Here is a 22,658-nt window from a genome sequence, read left to right as displayed (position 1 = left end):
CAGCTGTGTATTGATTTGAGGAAGCGTCTGTTGCAGGCTGCAAAATGGAAAGGAGCGATAACATTATATTAAAATTTATTTTAATGTGAGCATTAGTTTTTTTGTTACTTAAAGTCTTAAGGATTTGCATCTGGGTAAAGGCTTTAAAATAAGAATGTATGGCACTGTACTGCACTTAATTCATCTCAGACAACTTTAAGCCATCCCTATTGTGGATAATGACGATGTTTATTTTTGATAAAATGTTGTATGCATTTAAAAAAATAAAAGTAGATTTTTCCAAAAACAAAAACCAATTAATCTTTGCTTCTCTTATAAATTTTACATTGCAATTATGTGTTTGGCATGCAACAAATATTAAGCAAAACGTACATTTTATCCGATTACTCGATTCATCGGTTAAAATTTTTGTAGAATACTCGATTAAAATATTCAATAGCTACGGCTCTATCACTTACTTATCTTCTATACCGCGTTATTCTGTATTCAGGGTCGCGGCGACCTGGAGCCTATACCAGGAGGCTTGAGGCACGAGGTAGGGTCCAACCTGAACAGGGTGCCAATCCGTCGCAGAGCACACACACACTCATTTACACTTTTTGGGCAATTTGGAAACGCCAGTTAGCCTAACCTGCATATCTTCGGACTGTGGGAGGAAACCGGAGTACCCGGAGGAAACTCACTAAGCACGGGGAGAACATGCAAACTCCATGCACACAGAGACGGGAATCGAACCCGGACCCTGGAGGTGCAAGGCGATAGTTCTAACCACTACACCACCTCTCTGTATTATATAGGTATAACCTAGAACAAAATCAGCACCAATACTGAGTTTTGGTCGTTAATGAGCAGAGAGTGTATTGGCTTCTGAGACGACATGAAGAAGAAACCTTGATGGGGGAAAAAAGGCTTTAAAGATTCTCATCCTCTTCTAAGTGACACTGGATTATTGTGTGATTATTTATAATGACTCCATTTTAACTATATACTGTAAAGGATGTAAATTTCAAATTAAAATTTTATTTGTCACAAAACAGAAGGGAAATTTAACTAAGAAAGAATAAAATTAAATTAAAATTAAATAGCATAACTGTACAGGAAAAATATACAATATAAGAAAAATATGGGGAAAAAATATGAGACAGCTGTACAATATAGATATATAGAATTTAATGGACATTTAAATTAAGTTTTTAAAGTAATAGAAATTAAAGCATGTTGCGTATGAGAATATTGTGAGTACAGCCCAAGGATGAGCATACTGTGGGAAAGATTATGTACCCGACTTGGGCATGAACTATTTTTGGTCTCCAGCAGCAGAATTTGAGTCAAGAATATGTACAAGTACACCAGGACTACGAGCCAGGCGGCACTGATATAATTCAACTTTCAGGTTTACCAAAAATAAATAAATAAATAATTGTCTATGTCGAAAAAGGGACATGGAAGTAATGAGGCCTGCATTTGCAGATATCCAGCAGTATTGTTATTTCTCTTCTCTGAGCCCTTTCACTGCTTTGTGTTTCCCCTCCTTCTCATTGTAGTAGGAGCTTTTCCATTAGCTATCATTATACTCTTGTTTATTTTTTTTCCCTCTCATTTGGTTTTTGATATGACAAATTCATTAAGCCTTGATTTGCATTTTAACAGTACATTTTCCAATAGCCATTATGTGAGTTCTGCTAATTAGGGAAATAACAGCGGAATGACAAAATCATCAAAAGCCGTTTTAAATGGCAAGTGCTTCTTTTTTCAATTACATATAATAAAACATTTGGAGAGTCCTATTTGGCTGAATAATAATGATGTATGGGAAGGCCAGTGCGTATGTGTGTCCTTGTGTGTGTTGTGTGTGTGTGTGTGTGTGCGCACTGTGGAGCTCATTCTATAAGAGACTGTGACCATGGTGATCTGGCCGGGATTAGCGGGCTGGAAAGCAGTCTGAGCTCCACTCTGCCACATAGATCACATATAGTGTCAGTCCCCAGCCCTCAGTCTGCTCCTCTCACACTGACCACCGAGCGTGACCAGCAAGCCAATCGACATCCAGGGTGTCAGGTTTGTCATGGTTTAATACATCTGGGAGAAGCAGAGCTTTGAGTAAACACAGGAAAATTGTTTTGTAGATAGCTTGCCCTTTCCCAAGTACAAGTCATCGACGACTACAGCGAGAGAAAATGCTTTCTCACTCACACATTTTCTATACCGCTTATCCCGTACAGGGTTGCGGGAAACCTGGAGCCCAACCCAGGAGACTCGGGGCATGAGTACTCCTTGGATCGGGTGCCAATCCATCGCAGAGCACATAAGCAGGGGAATACAGGGAATTTGGAAATGCCAGTCAGCCTAATCTGCATTTGTGTGTGGAGCACGGAGATCCCATGCACCAAGCCGATTCCCGTCTCAAGGACATGAATACAGGATAAAGCGATATAGGCAATGAGTGAGTTACTGTAATGTATCCGTTTGTAGTATAGTTGCTTTACCCTGGTCATGGTGGTGGGGTATTTAGGGTTTATTTCAGGAACACTGGGGTGCTTTGACAGTCTATCACACGGCATTATGGACAATTAACCATTTAAACCGTCTGCAGGCTGAAACTCCACTCCACTGATCTGAGATCAGGATCTTGTCAGGAACCTTGGAGCTGTGAGCCAGTAATGCTATACTTTATATGATGTAATCATGCCTACTACAATTCATGTAACAGTAAATATCCCGCATGTGGAAATGAGATCTGGAGTCTGTGTCTGAGGGCGATAATATATGACTTCAATTTTATTCTCATCAAACACTTCAGTGAGCCATCATGCCCTGTGAATGGGGCGGGGTCATTTTTTGGAAGAGACCACGCCCATCAGGAGAGAAATGTTTCAGAACATAACACACCTGCCTGTTATTTTTATTTTTTATTTTTTTTTAAATTAGCAAAAGGTTGTATACATCTGCATTTGTATATGCATGTTACAAACCATGTGTGGCATGTTTTCATAAAAATAAAAGGGGTATTCAATTAAACTGGGACTTGCAACTTGGAAGAACAGAACACAGTTATGAGAGTAAAAAGTACTTTTATTTCCCTATATAGTCCCCTGCTACACGAATGCACTTAAATTAGCTAGTGCTTGGATACCATCAAGGTAGAAGGTTTTCTCAGTACACCAGAGCCATCATGCCAAAATGACAAAATGAGAACTTTAATGGTCCATACATGTGGAAATGGATGATTTCATTTATTAAGGGAAATAAAGATGTACAAATCTTCTATCTGACTATGTGAAATAATACCCCCCCCCCCCCCACACACACACACAATTCTGACGACTGATAGGAGAAAAGTAGAACATTTTGGAAGCTGTGCCTTCTATTACATCTGGTGAATAATCAACACAGCATTTTATAAAAAGAAGAGCATACAGGCAGTCAAACATGGTGGTGGGTCAGTGTGATGGTCTGGTGCTACGACTTGCCATAATTGTTTGAACTATGAATTCTGCGCTTTACCAGAAGATTCTGAATTATAATGTCCGGCTATCAGTTTATGACATTTAAGCTTAAGCACACTTCACACTACTTACAGTATAGGGCCAGATAGGTTTGGGCAGCTTTTTTTCTTAAAAAATTAAATCATCATTTTAAAAACACACTTTTTTATTGACTTAGGTTTTCTTTGTGTTTCTTTGATGATGCGAACCATTTAATTTTGAAAAACATGCAAAAAAAACTATTAGGTCAACTTCTCTTTCACTGCACTGTATATGATCAGTTTAAGTAAAGATTTGTGCAACTGAATTAATTTCATATGTTTTCTTTAGGTTTAATTATGACATTTTTTTTAGTAGGCTGGATAATAAAACCATCCCATAATAACTGATTCTTTATTTTCTTAGGGGACAATTTATAAAAAAATTTATAGGTGGGTCTCATTCTGTGGCTGCGTAATGGGATACCTGGAAACAAGATAGGGTCCAGATCTATGTATAACCCACATATAGTCTTTATCTGTAAATAAAGAAAGAATAATTATGGCATTGTACGATTCTGTACATAGTGGTTAAAGGTCCCATATTGTCCTATTTTCTTTACAAGTATACATGGGTGTTAGAGGTTCCCCAAAGTGTGTGTGTGTGTGTGTGTGTGTGTGTGTGTGTGTGTGTGTGTGTGTGTGTGTGTGTGTGTGTGTGTGTGTGTGTGTGTTCCACAGAGCTGAAGAACATGGGGGGATGGGTTCTTCTTATATGAAGTCATACTTGAGAAAAATCTAATTGGCTTAGTTAAGCCCTTGTTAATACACAGATGCTTTTTGTAGGTAAACACACTCTGGAGACACATTTGAACGTGAAAAATGGCTAAAAGGTTTATTTTGCATAATAAGGCCTGTTTAATTGGAGGTAAATTGTTGTAAATAGTAAATGTGGTCTTATACATGTAAATTATCAGGCGAGTCATTCATGTATTTTGTATGTGTGTCTTTGCAGTGGATATGAATTTGACTATGACTACTACCGTGAGGATTTCTATAATCGGTATGTATTCACTTTTGCTATACCTCCATGTTAGAACATGCCAGCCTTTCTAACCCGATTCTAAATAATGACTTGTTTAAGCATTTAAAACTGCTAATGGATTGTTCTTTCAACACGTGATGCATCCGTGCAGAGTGTCTAATAAATGGCTTTCTTCATTATTATTGCCTTTAACAGAGGTTGGAGGTCAAAAACAAGATGAAAGAGAAAAAACAGCACAGCACTTAGTGGTGGCATTTACAGAGTGTGTGACTAACTTCAGTCTCACTCAACCACATATTTTTCTTTGGGAAAAAAAATCAAATCAAGTCAAATCTTCTGTAAAAATCCATTAGAATTGACTGAATAGAGCATATCCTTACACTTAAAGATGGCATGCCTAACACCCCCCCCCCCCTCCCTTAATTCCCCTGCTTATGATGAAGGCTTATGTCGGTGGAGACATTTTGCTAAATGTCAGCCAGGCCAAGAACCACTGTGCAGAGAAAGCACAAGTGTGTGTGAATGTGTGTGCAGAGCATATAGTTCAGTCTGACATTTCCCTGTGTCTCTGTTCTCTCCTCTTTTATTTGAAGATTCTTGAAAACTACACCACTGCTGTGAATTCAGATCGACTGAAGATATGTGCAGAGCGAGCAGCCAGTGCATCCATACTTTTTTTTTCTTTCTAATATAATAATTTATTTCGAGTCACATAGAGAGATTTGTTCAAAAGCCTTATTCAGAAAAATTCTGCTATTGAGACATCAAAGATTGACTGTGAAGTCTGCAACAGCGCTTGTTGTATACTGAAACTGTCAAATCACAGAGCTAATGCTTATCTGGTTAAAACGTACATGCTGTTTCAGTAGAAAATAAAATCTGCACCCAATCTCCATCCTGCATAATGCATGCATAGATTACGCAAAGCCTGTTCAGCCCGGAAGGAAATGCAGCTCTAACTACTGTATGTAATGAGTTGAACAGGATGTGTTGGAGAGGTAAAATAGCTAAGCTGTGCCATGCATAATGTACGTGCTGATGTGAGATCGCTTTCGTTTTGTGCGCAGGCTCTTTGACTATCACGGACGGGTGGCCCCACCTCCCAGGGCTGTCATCCCTCTGAAGCGCTCACGTGTGGTGGTGCCCTCAACGCGGAGAGGAAAGACTTCCTTCTCCATCAAAACCTCCACCTCTTCGTCCTCACGGCCACCTTCATCCTCCTCCTCTTCCTTTTCCTCTGGCCTCAAGTGTAAGTCCAGATGGCAGAAACGAGCTTCCACACTGCAGAGACCAAAGCATGATTTGCGGGCCAAGTTTAAGGCTTTGAACTACCATTCCACCATAATAAGCAGCGTTAATTTAAGCAGGAGTAGCAGCTTTTGAAATAAGACCTTTGGGCAATAAATTAATTACATCATCTTGGGTATCGTCCAAAAGTCGTATTAAAAATGTGGAAACATTCATTAAATGCGTCATCTAATCCAGAGGAGAGGAGTCAATATCCATGCTTTTTAATTTTTCTGAGGAAAGCCAGTGTAGATTTGCAAAGCTATGACTCAAGTAGTGCTAGTATTAGCACTTACCTAATTACTGTTCTTTAGTACCGCCAGCTTTATTGCTCACTGCATGAAATCGGTAAAGTGTTGCGTACTATATATATATAGAATGTCTATTGAAATAGGACAGGATGTGCAGGAAGTCTCTCTCTCTCTCTCTCTCTCTCTGTCTGTCTCATTCTATGCAAATTGCCAAAAAGAAAATGGATTTTTATTTATTTATTTTTTTTATTCATGTCATTGGACTTATGTATTGATTTCCCTCAAAGGGGCGAATGCATGGCTGTCGATGTCATCAGCCGGCTCTTGGCTGAAATTGTCACTTTGATTCGCAATTGGGTGTGCCACATTTTCCCGACAGTGATTTATGGAAGGCAGAGCATGCCACATTCCATATGCCTGTAATTTACATTCAATTGCACAATTTTCGATTCTCATCTCCAGCCCGTGAGAGCTAAGCGTGCTGCGTGTGCTCTCTCTCTTCATCTGGAAGTTAAGCCTGGAGATTACTTTTGTGTTCGACTCTGAGCTCTGTGTACTGTGACTTCTCCGGGGGTTGGTGCATATCGTAGCAGTTCAATTGTAAAAAAAAAAAAAAAAAAAAAGAAGAACGACTGCATGCAGAAAATATACATTGTTTGCTTTTATTTTTATCTCTCCGGAGCTGACATCGGTGTCCACGAGAGTCGTTCACAGTCGGTCCCAGAATAAAGATTAAAGCCTAGAGAGTAGGCATGGGGGTATTAAAGAAGTCTAAAATTAGCACTGAGAATTTTCCCTGCTGCAAGAATTTATTTTATTTTTTTTTTCTGCAGATGAATTCCACACTGAAACGGAGATTAAACATTGAGAGATTGTTGTGTTTATTATCACTGAATCCGTACTTATTTTGAAGGCGTAAACAAAGGCACTAGGCCTGAATGCAGCAGAAATTATTATTTTTCTTATCACACAACACTGCTTTTTCTGTGGTTTTAGGCTATGGTCTGTCTGATTCTGTAGCTACATTAAAGTACAAAAGTTGACGTATAGTATAGTAAGTTTTAAGTTTCACTGCTTTATTGATAAAAAATTTTTTTTAAACCCTGCAGCTTTTATTAAAAGAAAAAAAATCTAATGTTTTCCTTTTGGTTAGCGAGGTTACGACTATTGTGGACAGCGAAGGGCTTAAGTGGCATCCTTTGACGTTGGTCTTTTGTCCAAAAAAATAATAAAACCCATTTTATGAAAGCAGTATCCTTCACCAGTATTTATTATCCTTTAAAGCATTTTATATTATTTGATGAATCCACACACACACACACACACACACACACCCCTGATGTGCACATCACTGATATTTAAAAAGTGGCTCCTTCCCAGATTCTGAGCGGTCTGTGGACAGAAGAGTAACATCACCTGATCTCATCCTCTGTTTCTGTTCTGTATAAATGCCTCTAAGCATCCATCAGCAAAACTACACGAAACAGTGGAAAAGTTCTCACTAGCATAAAAGTACAGTGGTAAGGTTACTACATGTAAGGTCATGTAATCTATACTGCTTTATCCTGTATACAGGGTCGTGGGGGGACTGGAGCCTATCCCAGGAGACCTACGGCACAAGGTGTTGTACACCCTGGATGGGCACACACACACACAGGGTACACACACTACACACACACACACCCTCATTCAGGCAACATCAATTAGCCTAACCCACCAAGCATGGGAAGAACATGCAAACTCCATGCACACAGACCTGAGTAGATAATCGAACCCGGACCTTGAAGGTGCAAGGCACACAGTGCTAACCACTACACCACTGTCCCGACATCATGATATAATTCATAAGGAAAAGCATGAACACCGCCTGGTTAATAACTCTTTATAGCCCCTTAGTTCTGCATCACTCCGCATCTCAGGTGCTTGAACAATTAGCAACGTTGATTACACTGTCAGTCGCCAGAGTGAGTGAAAGTAGGTCGATACGGTCTGCCGTACTGGAAAGAGGAGAGAGCAGCTGCCTGCCAAAACCCACATTCAAAACCAGCCACAGAAGCACTTTCAGCAAGAAAACACATCTGATTATTGTGTCATCTTATTCGTCTCTTTAGTAATTGTTTATAAGTTGTTCTGAATTGCCTCTGAACCATCTGTGTTTTAATCATGCATTACTGCACTACACCTTGTTGACAGCTAATGTGCACTACAAGACGAAACAGCTTTTGACACAAGGAATCTGAATCCCACATTTCCCAGATCTCTAGCCCTCGATTTCCATGTGGAGAACAAGCGATGGTACACCATAGTGCACTAGCTTTCCATTTCACTCTATTTGAGACTCAGCTAGTGGAAATATAAAGTAAATCTCATAGGTTTCTCAGAAATGTCTACCTCCTCCATGGTGTATTATCCTCAACTAGTACCAGAAGGAATTTAAAACTGCTTTTATCCCTACAGTATTAGGTGTGACGGTTAGTTGGTTCTGCCAGTCGCGGAAGGAAACTGTACATGTTGGCAGAGCAAGATAACCATTTAAACAAACCAATCATAATCTGTTGGTAATAAATGGTTTGTAGAAGTGTTGTATAAAAGCAATACCACACTCAAGGTTGTGCTGTTGTGCTGAACACCAAAGGGAAAAAGGAAACGATCGTATCACAGCCATGCCGATATTTAGTACAACAGCACTCCCTCTTATGTGATCTTGCTTAATTATAACTGCATAAACAGTTGCTTCCGTACCGATCAGTCTTTTTACTATGAAAGCAAGCTTTCCTTTACATTAATGTTTCTATACGATTAACGAATTACGTTTTTATTCTGTTTGTTGTCAAAAACATGCTGGTAGATTAATGACTGTAACCTGCCGTGAGGTGTCAGTGAGTATGGGAATGGGTGAACGAGCATTGTGCCCTTTTGATGAAATGGTGTCACAGCTCAAGGTCTGTACTGCAGTGCAGTGGCTTATCTATCTTCCAGGTGTACACAGATAGTTCGAACAGCATTGCGTAGTATGAGAAGGTCACCTCAGATAATAAATGGCCTTAATAACTGATAGTTCGTTTTATATTTTAATGATGGATTAAATTGGAACTGAAATAAAAAATGCACCAGAGCTTATTTGATTGAGGTAATGCTTAAAATCATTTAGTAGATTAGAAAAAAAAGAGGCTTGTGGTTGTTTTTGTTGTTGTTGTTTTTTTTGCTTGGAAATGTGATTAAGAAAGAGTACAAGTATTCATTTTTAATAACACTCAAAAAATGTATAAATGCCACTAACTAATTTTAAAGTCTAATTACATTACAGTCATTTGTTTAATTCGTCTGTTTTTTAAGTCAGTATGAGAATGGAGCAGCAGAACCAGCTGTTCCCCTTGTATAAATGTTTCAAGTACAAATTGTGTTTTGACAGTAGCTCTTTTCTGCATGTTTCAGACAAATTAAAGCTTTTTATCACATAATTCTGTGCTGTTCGAACAATCGAGGACCTTCACACATTCAAGTTTTATAGGAGACTTATTTACAGATCCAGCTTCGACAGTGCTCCTTGTCCACATACTGAACTGCACCTGGTGACCTACACTGCAATTGGCATATGAACGAGACAAAAACCATTTCTCGAATGATTTGCATGCTTTATTCAAGATCAAACCCATCGAGGTACTTGGAACCAACTTAAGAACGAGCGAAAAAATGTATGCGCATGTATGTTTAAATATATACACTTTACTGATCTGTAGGACAGCCGTGGGATGGTGATGTTGAGTGACAAGCTTCTTTAAGAAAGCCTCCAAGCAACCTGGTGTCTCACAGGTCTTGGGTTGCTAGTAGGAGCATCTCTTCTCTCTCAGATCATCCAGATGACACTGAATCCTTCTGAAGCATGTCACAGGCCATTTCCGTATCTGACACTGATGTAGCATCAAAGGCGTATTTCTACTCTGTTCCAGTGACACAGTCGCTGCACGCCTACATATGATCACTGTCATCACCCCGACTGCAGTCACAGGCAGAGGCATGACTTTATATTTTTCTCTTTTCCTTTTTTTCTTTTACTCTATATTAATCTGTTACTTCCAAGCTACTTATGTGCACTGTGTTGGCGAAGGATAAAAGCTGACACTTGATACTAAGCTGACATCAGTGGACAGATACACAGGCCTGTTTTTTAGCTGATGAGAGCTGCTTCAATTTTTATCAGACTACACTGGCAGATTTTCTTTTTTTTAATTGCGATGCATGAAAGTAGTCCGGGGGTTTTTGTCAAGGTGTACATGAGCAAATAAGTAAACAGGTGTTGGAAACATTCCTCAGAGATTTTGGTCCAGATTGATATGATAACATCATGCAGATTTGTCGGCTGCACATCCATCATGTGAATCTCCCGTTCCCACCACATCCCAAAATTGCTCTATTGGATCGAGATCCGGTGACAGTGGAGGCCATTTGAGTCCAGTGAACTCATTGTCATGTTCAAGAAACCAGTCTATGATGAGTTTAGCTTTGTGACATGGTGCATTATCCTGCAGTCAAAAAGGGATTGACATGATCAGCATTTAAACAACGCTTAATTGGTACTAAGGGGGCCCAGAGTGTGCCAAGAAAACACCCCCACACCTCCATTACACCATCATCCTAAACCGTTGATACGTACAAGGCAGAAGGGATCCATGCTTGCATGTTGTTTACACCAAATTTTAATTCTACCATCTGAATGTCGCTGAAGAAATTATCTATCAGGATCGTCATCCAATGTGGTCTTCTGCTTTTGTAGCCCATCTGCTCCAAGGTTTAACGTGTTGTACATTCAGAGATGCTTTTCGGCATTACAAGATGCTATTTGAGGTACTGCTGCCTTTCTGGCCATTCTCCTCTGACCTCTGGCATCAGCAAGAGTTTTTTTCTCCCAGAGAACTGCCGCTCACTGGATATTTTCTCTTCTCTGTAAAACCCTAGAGATTTCTGTGCGTGTAAATGCCAGTAGATCAGCAGTTTTGGATCAGCCTATATTGCGCTATCAACCGTGCCAAGTTCGAATGCATTTAAATCAACTTTGTTCCTTTTATGATACTCGGTTTGAACTTTAACAGATCATCTCGACTATGTCCACATGCCTAAATGCATGGAGTTGCTGCTATGTGATTGGCTGATTTGATATTTGCGTTAACAATCTATTCAGCAGGTGAACTCAACAAAGTGGCGGTGGATATACAGTAGAGTATGAATCCCACAGTGTTTTCAGTTGTTGTTTTTTTCGCTAAAATGTTGGTTGGGGCGAGAGAGATATCTAGCTAACAGTAATCCTTTGATACTACAGTAAACCATTCTGGTTACTATTAGCTAGGCACCTCCAAGGCTTCTCTTTGTGGTAGGTGATGTATATTGCAGACAGTACATGCATACTGCATATCGGAGACAAACATTCAAAAATCATTCAACAATGCTGCCTGAGGAAATCTGATTCTGAGCCGCGCATACTTAAAAACTGCTTACCAATCAACCATTTATGCTTTGGAAAAGAAGATATCGAAAATGGGCTGAATAATTGTGGAACCTGTATAGTATTGTTTTTTGAGGCTGTTTATGTAAAAGAAGCAGAGGCGTACCTTTTAAGTATTGTTCTTATATGCCGTAATACTAGTTGATGCACTTTTCGAGTTTTTTTTTTTTTTTTTTTTTTTTGTACCGAGCCCTCCCCAAGAATGTTTGTACAGTCTTTTGGGATTAATGTCTTTAGATCTATACCAGAGTGCTGCTTTGAAGAAACTTGGCGAACTTCCTTGCATTTACATTTATATCAACATCAAGTAATTTGACAAAGGCTTTTATTCCAAACAACTACCAAAACATGCAAACACCTGAAGGATAAGACTCCAAATCTATTAAATCTGTAAGGATTCACGAGGATTCATCATGCTGGTGTAAGAGAGTTTTATAGTAGTCTATAAATTATTGTAAAGCCTGAGTTTATAACTTGTACTGTAAATCCAGAAGTTTAGAAAACCAATGACTAATTTCAAGTCAAAGAGTGCAAAAGTCAACGTAAATACAGAGAAATGCAGCACTGTTTCACCTACCTCAGCATACAATTCCCCAGTATCAAAAATCTAGATTAAGATATTCTTCAGATCTGAAAGTCTATAACAAAACAGCATAACAAGTGCTTTCATACCCAGTAATCAATAACTGCCAAAAACTGCTGGCCAATTATTTTTTTTTATGCTGCTGAATGAAAACCAAGTCATCTTTTAGGTCTTTGCTTTATTTAGCTCTTCAGTGTGCTTTTAAATTATGGCCTTTTATCGATCCAGGTGTCTAGAAGGTTATAGCCCTCAATTCAGACCCCACTCAGGGAGTAGATTTATAAAAATCACAGTCAATATTTCAGGATCTGAAGAACAACATTTATATAGTCTTTACCTCTTCAAAATCGATAAGGTCAACTCATTCTGTACCATGTAAAAAAAAAATAATAAAATCATTGTGTTAATCAAATATGACCAGTTTCATTGAGGAGTCAGTTCGTAGAGCACATATTATTCTGAAGTATAAAACTTGTTTTTCCTGCTTAAGGTTATTGTTTTTCTCGGCTAAGCCAGTGGTGATTAGGCTGTAAGAGTTGAATTAAAGGATAAGAGTTAAATTAAAACCCCCTGTGAATGATGATCCTGCATGTGTGCTGTTTAGGAAGCCTGGATTAAATGAGGACTATAAAAAAGCATGTATGGAAATAAGACCAGATGTCTGTCACATGCTGATGTCTTTGATGTTGCTTGTGTTTCCTGTGCAGTGAAGACGGATCAGCTCCAGACAATCAAGCGTGAGCTGACTCAGATCAAGCTGAAGATCGACTCTCTTCTGGGTCGTCTGGAGAAGATAGAGAAGCAGCAGAGAGCTGAGGCGGGTAAGGAGGGGACGTGGGGACATGCCAGAGACAAACAGGATTTGCTAAGGGAGATGGGGAGTAAATGAAGATCACATACAAGCAATCAATCTTTCTGACAGGCCAGGAGATATCAGGGCTGAGCGCTATGTTATAATGGTGCTTATGTGACAAAATGGTGATATGAGCGGAATTTTTTTTTTTTTTTTATATGAAGAGCAAAAAGCAGAGGATTTGTGACTGAACAGGGAGAGGACTATATTTGGCTTATATGCATCCAGGGATCTTCTCTTCACCTTTTATGCCATATTTATTATGGAATTTAAATATAAATAGTGTTTATTCCAATTAACAAAATATATACTAATGCATATACAGTATGCAGAATAATATTAAACAAGTATATTAAAATGTTTTTGTAGCATGCTTGAATGTTCTACGATGCTTAGATAGAGCGAGGTATAGTACTGTGCGAAAATCTTGATCCACCCTTTTTGTTTATATATACTCAGCAAAAAATAAAACGCCCCTTTTTCAGGACTGTGTGTTTCAACAATAATGTTGTAAAAATCCAAATAACTTTACAGATCTTCATTGTAAAGGGTTTAAACAATGTTTTTCATGCATGTTCAATTAACCATAATCAATTTATTATCATGCACCTGTGGAATGCTCGTTAAAACCTTAACAGCTTACAGAAAGTAGGCATTTAAGGTCACAGTTCTAAAAACGCAGGACACTAAAGAGACTTGTCTACCGACTGTGAAAAACACCCAAAGAAAGATGCCCAGGGTCCCTGCTCATCTGCGTGAACGTGCATTAGGCATGCTGCAGGGAGGCATGAGGACTGCTGATGTGGCTAGGGCAATAAATCGCCATGTCCGCACCGTGAGACGCCTAAGACAGCGCTACAGGGAGACAGGAAGGACAGCTGATCATCCTCGCAGTGGAAGACCACGTGTAACAACACCTGCACAGGATCGGTACATCCGAATATCACACCTGCGTGACAGGTACAGGATGGCCACAACAACTGCCCGAGTCACACCAGGAACACACAATCCCTCCATCAGTGCTCAGACTGTCCGCAATAGGCAGTCCATGAGGAGGAGATGCACTGCAGTACTTCAAGCAGCTGGTGGCCACACCAGATACTGACTGGTACTTTCGATTTTGAGCCTCCCTTCATTCAGGGACACATTGGGAAACATTTTTAGTTTATGCCTTATGGTGTTGACTCTTTTAGTGTTCATACAAATTTAAGATTCAAGATTCAAGACTCAAATAACTTTATTAATCCCAGGGGGAAATTGCTTATGCTCGCTAACAGGTGCTCATAGTTGTTATAAAGAATAAGGGTAATAAATAATAATAATAATAATCTTTAAAAAAAAAAAAAAAAAAGTTCCTAAAACAGTAAGTACCATCAGAATATGACTCAAGGCCACTTGTAAGTATTGCACAGTAATTTAGTATTGTTTATGTAATATTGTATTATTATATGTAATCTTGTATTACATATTTTATTGGGAAGTAGTATTGCAGTAATCATATTATTGATATGGTAAGTGATAATGTCCTGTTGTGTAACAGTTAGTGAAATAGTTACGCATTAAGTTTACTGAAAGTAAAAACAGTTGAAAGTCAGAGGACGTTTCTTTTTTTGCTAAGTATATATATTTTGCTTCCAAAGAAAAAGACTTTTTTTATGTAGTCGTGAGGAATATGCTTCAAGCTTAAAAAAAAAAAACTTAAGCCAAGAACCAGTGAGAAAGAAGTGCAGATGATGGTAGATGATCAGGCTGCTGGTTAGTATCCTGGTGATGCTGAGGTAGGAAACGACGAGAAGGGAAATGAGGTTGGTGCTGAGGATGTGTCATTAACAACCAAATTTTGAATTGTATCTTTAGACATGTTGCAGCCTTCAAAGTAAAATGTTTAATATTCAATATGAGGAAATAAGGGGTGGCTCAGGACTTACATTTTTGATTTACTTTTTAATGATAAACATTTCATAAATGGTTCTTAAGAGTGATGTTATTGAACAGATGATGACCAGGCAGGGTGCAGACCTACAGTATTTCAGCACACTGGACAGAGTATCAAATAAAATACTAGGACATTTAGATTAACTTAACCAACTTTAGTTTTCTAACCACTGGATCAGATCTTACTGTAACATTTATGGAAATGATTTAGCTGAAGGTCATTAAATCAGTGACTAGCAGCAGGGATCTAATTTCATAGATTTCTTTTCACTTTATTTACCCTCACTAGTCTGATCAGTAAAATGATTAATTAACTCCCTTTAAAGTCACATCTGTCCATGACCTTAAAAATATAACCACTTTAAATGTATAATTATAAATCATTAATAATTACACATTAAAAATGCAACTGCTGCCATTCAGTCATGTTAGCTACTTATCTAATCCTTTGTAGACATCTTTTTTTCTTTTTTGTTTCATAAATAAGCCTTTGAATACTGATGAAACAAAAAAAAAGCTTTTAAAAACGTTACCATTAGTAGAGCCCCTGTGGAGGAGAAAAAAAAAAGTTTAACTGATGGCTAAAGATCAAACAGTCTGAAGGTTCAAAAGCCCAGTTTTGAGTGGGGAGTGAGCAGGATTAAATCCAGCTAAAGCATCTACCAGTTTAATGTAAGCACAACATTTCACCCTGAAACACATTTTGGTCTTTGTAAACACACTGAAATATGTGAAACGGTGTCTGAAGTCATTTCTAAATATATAGCACCAGTCAAAGGTTTGCAAACACGTTCTAATTCCAAGATCTTTTCTGATTTTTATTTCTTTCTACATTGTAAAACTATGCTGAAGGCATCCAAAAAATATGCATTTATATCTTTTGAACAGTTGATATTGAGATGTGTCTGCTACTCTGTAAAGCCTTAATAATGGCTCTAATCTGAGGGGCTGTTAATTAGTGGTGATTTCTGAGGCTGCAGCAGAGGTTAGTCTTGGTCGTTAGTCTTAATCAGAGCCAATTTTATCATAGTGCTTGATAGATTTTTCAAATGCACTACTGTTCATGCAATAACTGTTCCAGAACAGCTGACCTTTGTGTCTTAAAATAACAACCGACTGTTGTTGCTGTTGCCTAATTACCTAATGCCATATGTGTTATTTCATAGCTTCAAAATCACCAGTATGATTATAGAATGTAGAAAATAAATCATTAAACAAAAACATTCAATCACAGGTGTGTCCAGAATTTTGCCTGTTAATTTTGCCTGAAATATACATGTATAATTTGTTATAATTAATTTTTAATATAGGGCGTCATAGTCACCCCAGAAGGGTTCGACTCCCACTTCGGGTATGTGCACATGGAGTTTGCATGTTCTCCCCATGCTTGTTGGGTTTCCTCTGGGAAAACAGTTTTGGACAGTTTTCCACTGTCCACTGTGTACAGGATAAGCGGTATAGAAAATGATTAAATGTACTCTTAATATTTTTTTATTGATTTTATTTGGTATAGAAGTTTATTACTGCAATAAAATTAAGAAGACCATGCAGACTTCCTGAATTAAGCTATGACTACTGCAGATGAGTTTTAAGCTATTATACCTTGGACACATTTTGTTTGAAGAACTTTTTCTTTGTTATTTTTATGTACGTAAAGCACACCGTGCGCTCATTATAATTTCATGGTCTCAATTTTGTGATGTTGTGTCTCACTGGGCCATAAAGCAGTGCTTCCAGTTTACTACTTTGGGGTATGAAGTAAACAAATTAAAAGAATTGTTATTTTTTTCCTGAGCAGTTTACTTGCTTATTCTTTTCTTTTTAAGCTTTCCACTTTCTGTCACTGTGGGTATAAAATGATGGCAGGTCCACATGGCAGGCGAGAAACCTACCACTAAGCCACCAGTGCCTTAATATACTGTACAGTCCAGTATTTATTTTTATATAAAGACTACTGCTGTTGTGTTATTCTATATAAATCCAAATAAAAAAATGTATTGCCTTATGTCTTGTATTAAATTTCAGGTGTCAGAAAAGGGAACTAGATATCATTTTCCATTAACTATTTATTATTGTTGTTGTTGTTGTTGTGAAATAAACATGTTTGTCTTTAAAGGCAGTGGTTTAGACTCTATTGAAAAAATGACACACTGAAAAAAAAAATTACCCTTTCATCAAACTGAAAGTGTCATCATTTTTCAGGGCATTTTTTTTTAAAAATATATATTAACTTTTATTATTTTATTATTTTTTTTTAGTTTAGAAAAAAAATGACCTCAAACAAGTTGATGCAATTTTTTGCCATTTTCAGAAATACACATGGAAATTTTTAATAATTTAAATGTGCTACCCAGAAATTCAAGTTAAGCACCTGCTTAAGTAGACTCTAAATATGGAGAACTCAACCTGCATACTGATAGATTTTTTTAAACTTGTCTTTCTGACACTTACTATGGTCCATGGTAAAGGAAGGACAAGCACCAGGAGTCATACTTTTCCAAAGTTTCCCAGAGGACTTTGATACCAAGTCTCTACAAAACAGTTTCATATGCCATGTCCTTACAGACTAATTAGCAGCATGCAGATAGGGTCCTTTATCCTGTGAGGGCTTTTTGTTCCAGCATGCCAGTGTGTCTCTGTCAGCTCTTGTCTTTTTGTCTTTTTCTCATGCCATGTCTCTTTCTCTCTCCTTCTCTCAGAGGCTCAGAGGAAATATGAGGATAACTGTGACTCACTACACGAGGAGTCCGTGTCGGAGACGGCAGAGAACTCGGCCGAGGAGGCAGGCGAAGGGACGCTAGATGCAGAAGCTGGAGAGATGACTGACGGAGGAGAGGATGACTACGACGAAGAAGGCAGCACTGATCTGGTACGGTCAGCTCCTTGGGGGCCAGAGAGATAGTATAGCCCTGTTCACTGGTGACAGCAGCAAGGGTTCGCTCTATTCCCCTCTATTCAACATAATGCAGTGGAATTATTCATGACTGTGGATCTAAGGGCTGTGTCACAGATGTGTCACGTCTATCAATGCCACTTGGCACACAAGTAATTAATAGCAAGTGCAAAGTGCAGTCCGGCTGCATTAAGAGAGAAACAGACAGGGTGGCTCTGATGCCGAGATGTAGACAGTCGGCGTCGTTAAACGGAGGAAATGAACCAGGGAGTGCGCGAGGGAGGGAGTGGCTAAGCGTATAAGCGAACGTGCAGATAATGTGGCCATGAAAGCAGTCATGCGCACATATTTAGTGTCTAATATATCACATTTGTCACAGCTTTTAAAGATGATATCTCTGAAAATACACTAATAGAGTTATTTGTAGGCTCTTTTATTCGAGCTAATTGAGCTTCAGCAGCCGCCTGAAGTTGGAGGAACTGACTTTGGAGGAGACGTGACTTTGTCTATCTCGCATTCACTCACCTACTTCAGAGGAATAATGACTGTCGCGCCTGGGGTTCATTTCTGGTTTAGTGAGGCCACATACTCTGTTATATTTATTAGCCCATTTAAAGGGCAGCTTGAATGAATCACGAGTGGTATGAACACTTCTCCCTTTAATGGAAGATAATATTTTTCAGAAGCAGACTGTTCCTTCAGACAAACATCCTCTGTCAAGGTCACAGTCAGCGCAGATAACAGATGGACTGAAGGGAGATGTCTAACTTTCTTGTAGACTGGCAGACAGGTTGTCTTCGCCTGGAGAGTAGAGTATGTTGAATAAGGCTTTTTGTAATCTTTTTTTGTATTTTTTTTTCAGATAGAGAACCATGTGTCCGACATTGACAACTAAAGGTAAGATGATTGCGTCTATGAATATTTATATATTGTTTTTTATTCTGAGCACATGGGATTTAAATGCATATTGGTTTTTCACCCTGAAAACAATCCAAAAGTGGTGAACGGCATAGAGGATCAGCCAATTAACGTTACAGGCGGCACAGATGGGGAGAGTTTAGATTTTGCTTAATGAATATATAACAAACTAATTAGATCTAATTGTTTGGTCAATAAAACCTGCTGTAGTTGAAAAAATAACGTACTTCATTAGTCAGGCTTCTGTCTTTTTCCCTCTTTCATAACAACAATTCTCATGAAAAATATTTTACAGTATGTAATATTGGGTAAGACTTTTCTGTCTGTCACAAAACCAAGCCCTATGCAAAGTCTTTTTCTTTCGCCAGGCCATGCCGAGTGGGAAATCAACGCTGCTTTGTCACTGCAGTGTCAGGGGGGGAAAGGAAGGATGAAATGAAACTTTGGAAAAAAGCTTCAAAAAAAAGAGAGGGGGAAAAGAATTAAAGAGCTGATAACTCAACCTTTAGAGAGATAATGAGAGCAGACGTATGATTGGTCCTGATGAGAGGCGAAGCAGAGCGCACTCACGGACAAATCTCTCACGGCCAGTCATTATCGATCTCTCAGCATTTCATTGGCGTTCATTTGATTACCTTGAAATATTCATTTGTTCAGAGGATGGAGCTTAACATTGCTTGTATAGAGTGAAAATAAAAACGAACTCCTGAGACCTGATTATATGCTTTTTAAAGTGGTTTTACACATATACTGTGTTATGATTTGTCGTGGCATTATACGATGCATAATCATGGTTCTTCATGTGTAATGTTTCAGCTTGAATATTTCAGCTTGTTTTATTTTCAGTAAATGTCTGACAACTTTTTTTTTGTCTGTGTAATAATCCATGTAAATATTTTGGCACTTCTGTATGTGTGTGTTTGGGGGGGGAGGTGGAACATAGTGTTAAAGAGTACAAATGCAGTGCTGTTAGTAAGACTGAAGAAGATTTATCGTCGTTCATCACCTCATGCATTTCTTCCTTTCATTGGATTTTCCCGTTCTGCAGTAGAGGAAAGCAGATGCTGCGGTAGCTGCTGTGGCTTCCCTGAGGCAAACACTGCCATGTGTCTGTTTGCACTCATACCCATCTCTCTTTCTTTCTATCTCTCATTTCATCTTTGTCCTTCGCTCATTCCGTCCTTCCTCCTCTTCGTCATCATCCCCGATCTCATTCCCGTTCTTTTCTTCACCCTCTCACAGTGCTGGCTGTGTAATAAGCGCCTCAGGTGTGCTGCCCCCATTCCGGCTTTCAGCAACTACAATAATATTTACTTTAATGTTCTACTGTTCACACCCCATTAATTCAATGATGTCCAAACATTTGGATGTTTTTTTTTTTTTTTCCCCGAACCAGTGCTGCACATGCACTTAAATGACAAAACCCCGTTCAGTCAGTCCAGAACACTAGCCCAAAGACTTTCAGCACCGTACTGCCATATTACTTCTGTAGATCGGCCACACCTGTCCTGAGAAATATCTCCAAATTAACTCGCTTTTGCGTCATTTTTATGGACTAGTATGGAGTCTTGTGTTTGATTACAGTACATATGTTTGTGTGCCATCGCATTGCAGCTTTCCGTCTCTCTTTCTTTGTTTTTTTTCTTTCTTGTGCATACATGTCTGTATGAAAAGAGTCCGTCAGATATGTTCATACACATGCATTTCCACTCGCAGCATGTTTAATGGATGATGAACTGCAGTATCACCACATCTCAGTTACTCACCGATTCATCCCGGTTACACAGCATTGATAGTGGACTCTATTTTTGTATGGCAAATTTTGATGGTTCTGCTTGTTTTGTTGCAGTTTGTTTTGCTTTGTTTTTTTGTTGTTGTTTTTCTCAATGTTCTAACTTTTTGTCCTGCATCTAACTTCTGTATAATGTACTTATGGAAAAATTAAGAATGTAAGGGGGGGGGGGAAATGGTTACAAACTTCAAAAGTAATTTCTCATTGTGGGCAATGTGTGTATATTAAGTCTTTTTTTTTTCTTTTTCTTTTTTTTAATATAACATTTCAGAGAATATGCTATTATATACAGTCTATGATGAAAATTGGGTGTTGGCCCTAAGGACACGATCCATTGAATAAAAACATGTATAGAAATGTATACTATTTGTAAAGCTATTTTTTATGATGAGCATGTTTATTATTTTAATGTAATTTCTGTTTCAGTTCAGTTGATGCATTTACTGTATGGCTTTAGACTTCATTGCATAGAGAAAAATCATTATTAAAATCAATGTATGTGATGTGATGTGATTTTCTGTGCATTTATTTTATACATCGTATTTTTAAATTGCATAAACATGATTACGGTGAGCTAACACATCCACAGAGATTAATAAAACACACTGCAGATTTGACATGGAATGGTCAATGTCACGAAGCAGTCATTAGTTAAAACTAGCTCCGGAATATTCCTGCATGGACTGTGATATGAAATCTATGCAAGATCAGCCCTGACAGGAATAAGAAATTGGCCTTTATTCAAAATATTAGATTGTCAATCTACGTTTTTATATTGTAGAGATTCAAAAAGTAATTATAGCCCCTGGATTTGGGCTGACTCTAATTTAAATGCTGCGTATGTGTAACAGAGCATGTGAACTTTGACATTTATAACAACCTTATTATTTTAAAATATAAGGAAGGAGTTGCCTTATGAATAATATCCTTATGAAAAAATATCATCGCTGTCTACCAGTGCTACCACTAATATAAAGCACCAGTCAAAAGTTTGGACACACCTTCTAATCCCATGGTTTTTCCTGCGTTTTATTTCTTTCTACATCTGTAAAACAATGCTAAAGACATCCAAAATATGTAGTAGTCCCCTTTTGAACAGTTGACATTGAGATGTGTCTGCTACTTATGCTCTGTGAAGCCCTCATAACAGCTCTGGTGATTTCTGAGGCTGGTAATTTTTAACGAACCAAGTTTTGGTCGTTCTTTTCTGGGATGGTCTTCATGAGAGCCAGTTTCATCATGGGTTTTGCAAATGGACTTAACACTGCCTGCAAGAACTATAACAGATCAGGTGACTTTAATACTCAATGCCATATGTGTTATTTCTTGTTTTGAAAAAAAAAAATAATAATCAGTACTGTTCTAGAATAGAACTAAAGCACTAAACAAAAAGCATTGAATTATATGTCTTAAATCTTTTGACTTGGGTGTATTTTCTTAAATTATTATTTCTTTATTTTAGCACATGGGCTAAATTTTTTTGTATTGTGTCTATAGCAATGATAGGTTCTATAGCAATGGAGGTTTTTTTTCGTGGAGAGGTTGCTAGCTTGCTCATTTCTCATCTGGGGTTTGGGACTGGCAGTGGGCAGTGTTAAGGGCCTTGCCCAAGGGCCCAACAGTGCAAACCCTTTGATCAGCAACCCAGACCTCAACCACCTGAGATACCACTACCCTAATAATAATAATCATAATCATAATCATAAACATAGAAAGTAGAAGAAATTATCTATGACTGATGACTTTCACAAAAATAATCTCTAACAGCATTATCCTGAGATACAAGAAATCTTCTTAATGCAGGTAAGAGTGGCTCTTATTATCTATATTTGTATCTATAATGTCAGATTTTCTTTGGTTAAGCTAGATAAAAACAGACTGCTGCATGGTGACCATATATATTTGAATCCACATCTGCTTCATATTTGCTATACTTTAAGGATTCATAAGCCTTCAGCTCACCCCTCTAAAGAATCCCTTAAATAAAACATCACATACAGCACAATGTTGGGTTTAGGAATCCATTTTGGATTTAAATGGCTCTCTGGGAGATCATTCGATGGTTCTGTGTAGAGCCCAACTGAACCAGCACATCCAGCAAGGTTGAAGTAGAACCTTGGCTGTGACACGGTCACCAT

The 22,658-nt window shown here is 38.2% G+C and overlaps 1 protein-coding gene across 3 annotated transcripts in view; it reads left to right on the top strand.

The window, feature by feature from the left end:
* The window catches only part of LOC128520737 (RNA-binding Raly-like protein), a 218,661-nt gene extending 197,672 nt beyond the window's left edge, over nt 1–20,989 (top strand). For all 3 annotated transcript variants that reach the window (XM_053495107.1, XM_053495106.1, XM_053495108.1), the window contains 6 exons: nt 4,479–4,526; nt 5,576–5,757; nt 12,837–12,950; nt 17,617–17,786; nt 18,673–18,707; nt 19,097–20,989. In XM_053495107.1, the coding sequence (XP_053351082.1) occupies nt 4,479–4,526; nt 5,576–5,757; nt 12,837–12,950; nt 17,617–17,786; nt 18,673–18,705 (547 nt within the window). In that variant the 3' untranslated portion in view covers nt 18,706–18,707; nt 19,097–20,989. The remainder of the gene's footprint in view (nt 1–4,478; nt 4,527–5,575; nt 5,758–12,836; nt 12,951–17,616; nt 17,787–18,672; nt 18,708–19,096) is intronic.
* The last annotated feature ends 1,669 nt before the right edge of the window (nt 20,990–22,658 follow it).

The sequence above is a fragment of the Clarias gariepinus genome, chromosome 4, assembly GCF_024256425.1.
Source record: "Clarias gariepinus isolate MV-2021 ecotype Netherlands chromosome 4, CGAR_prim_01v2, whole genome shotgun sequence".
In the NCBI taxonomy this organism is placed as follows: Eukaryota; Metazoa; Chordata; class Actinopteri; order Siluriformes; family Clariidae; genus Clarias; species Clarias gariepinus.
The sequence above is the reverse complement of the archived record's forward strand: the minus strand, read 5'-3'. Positions and strand labels throughout refer to the sequence as shown.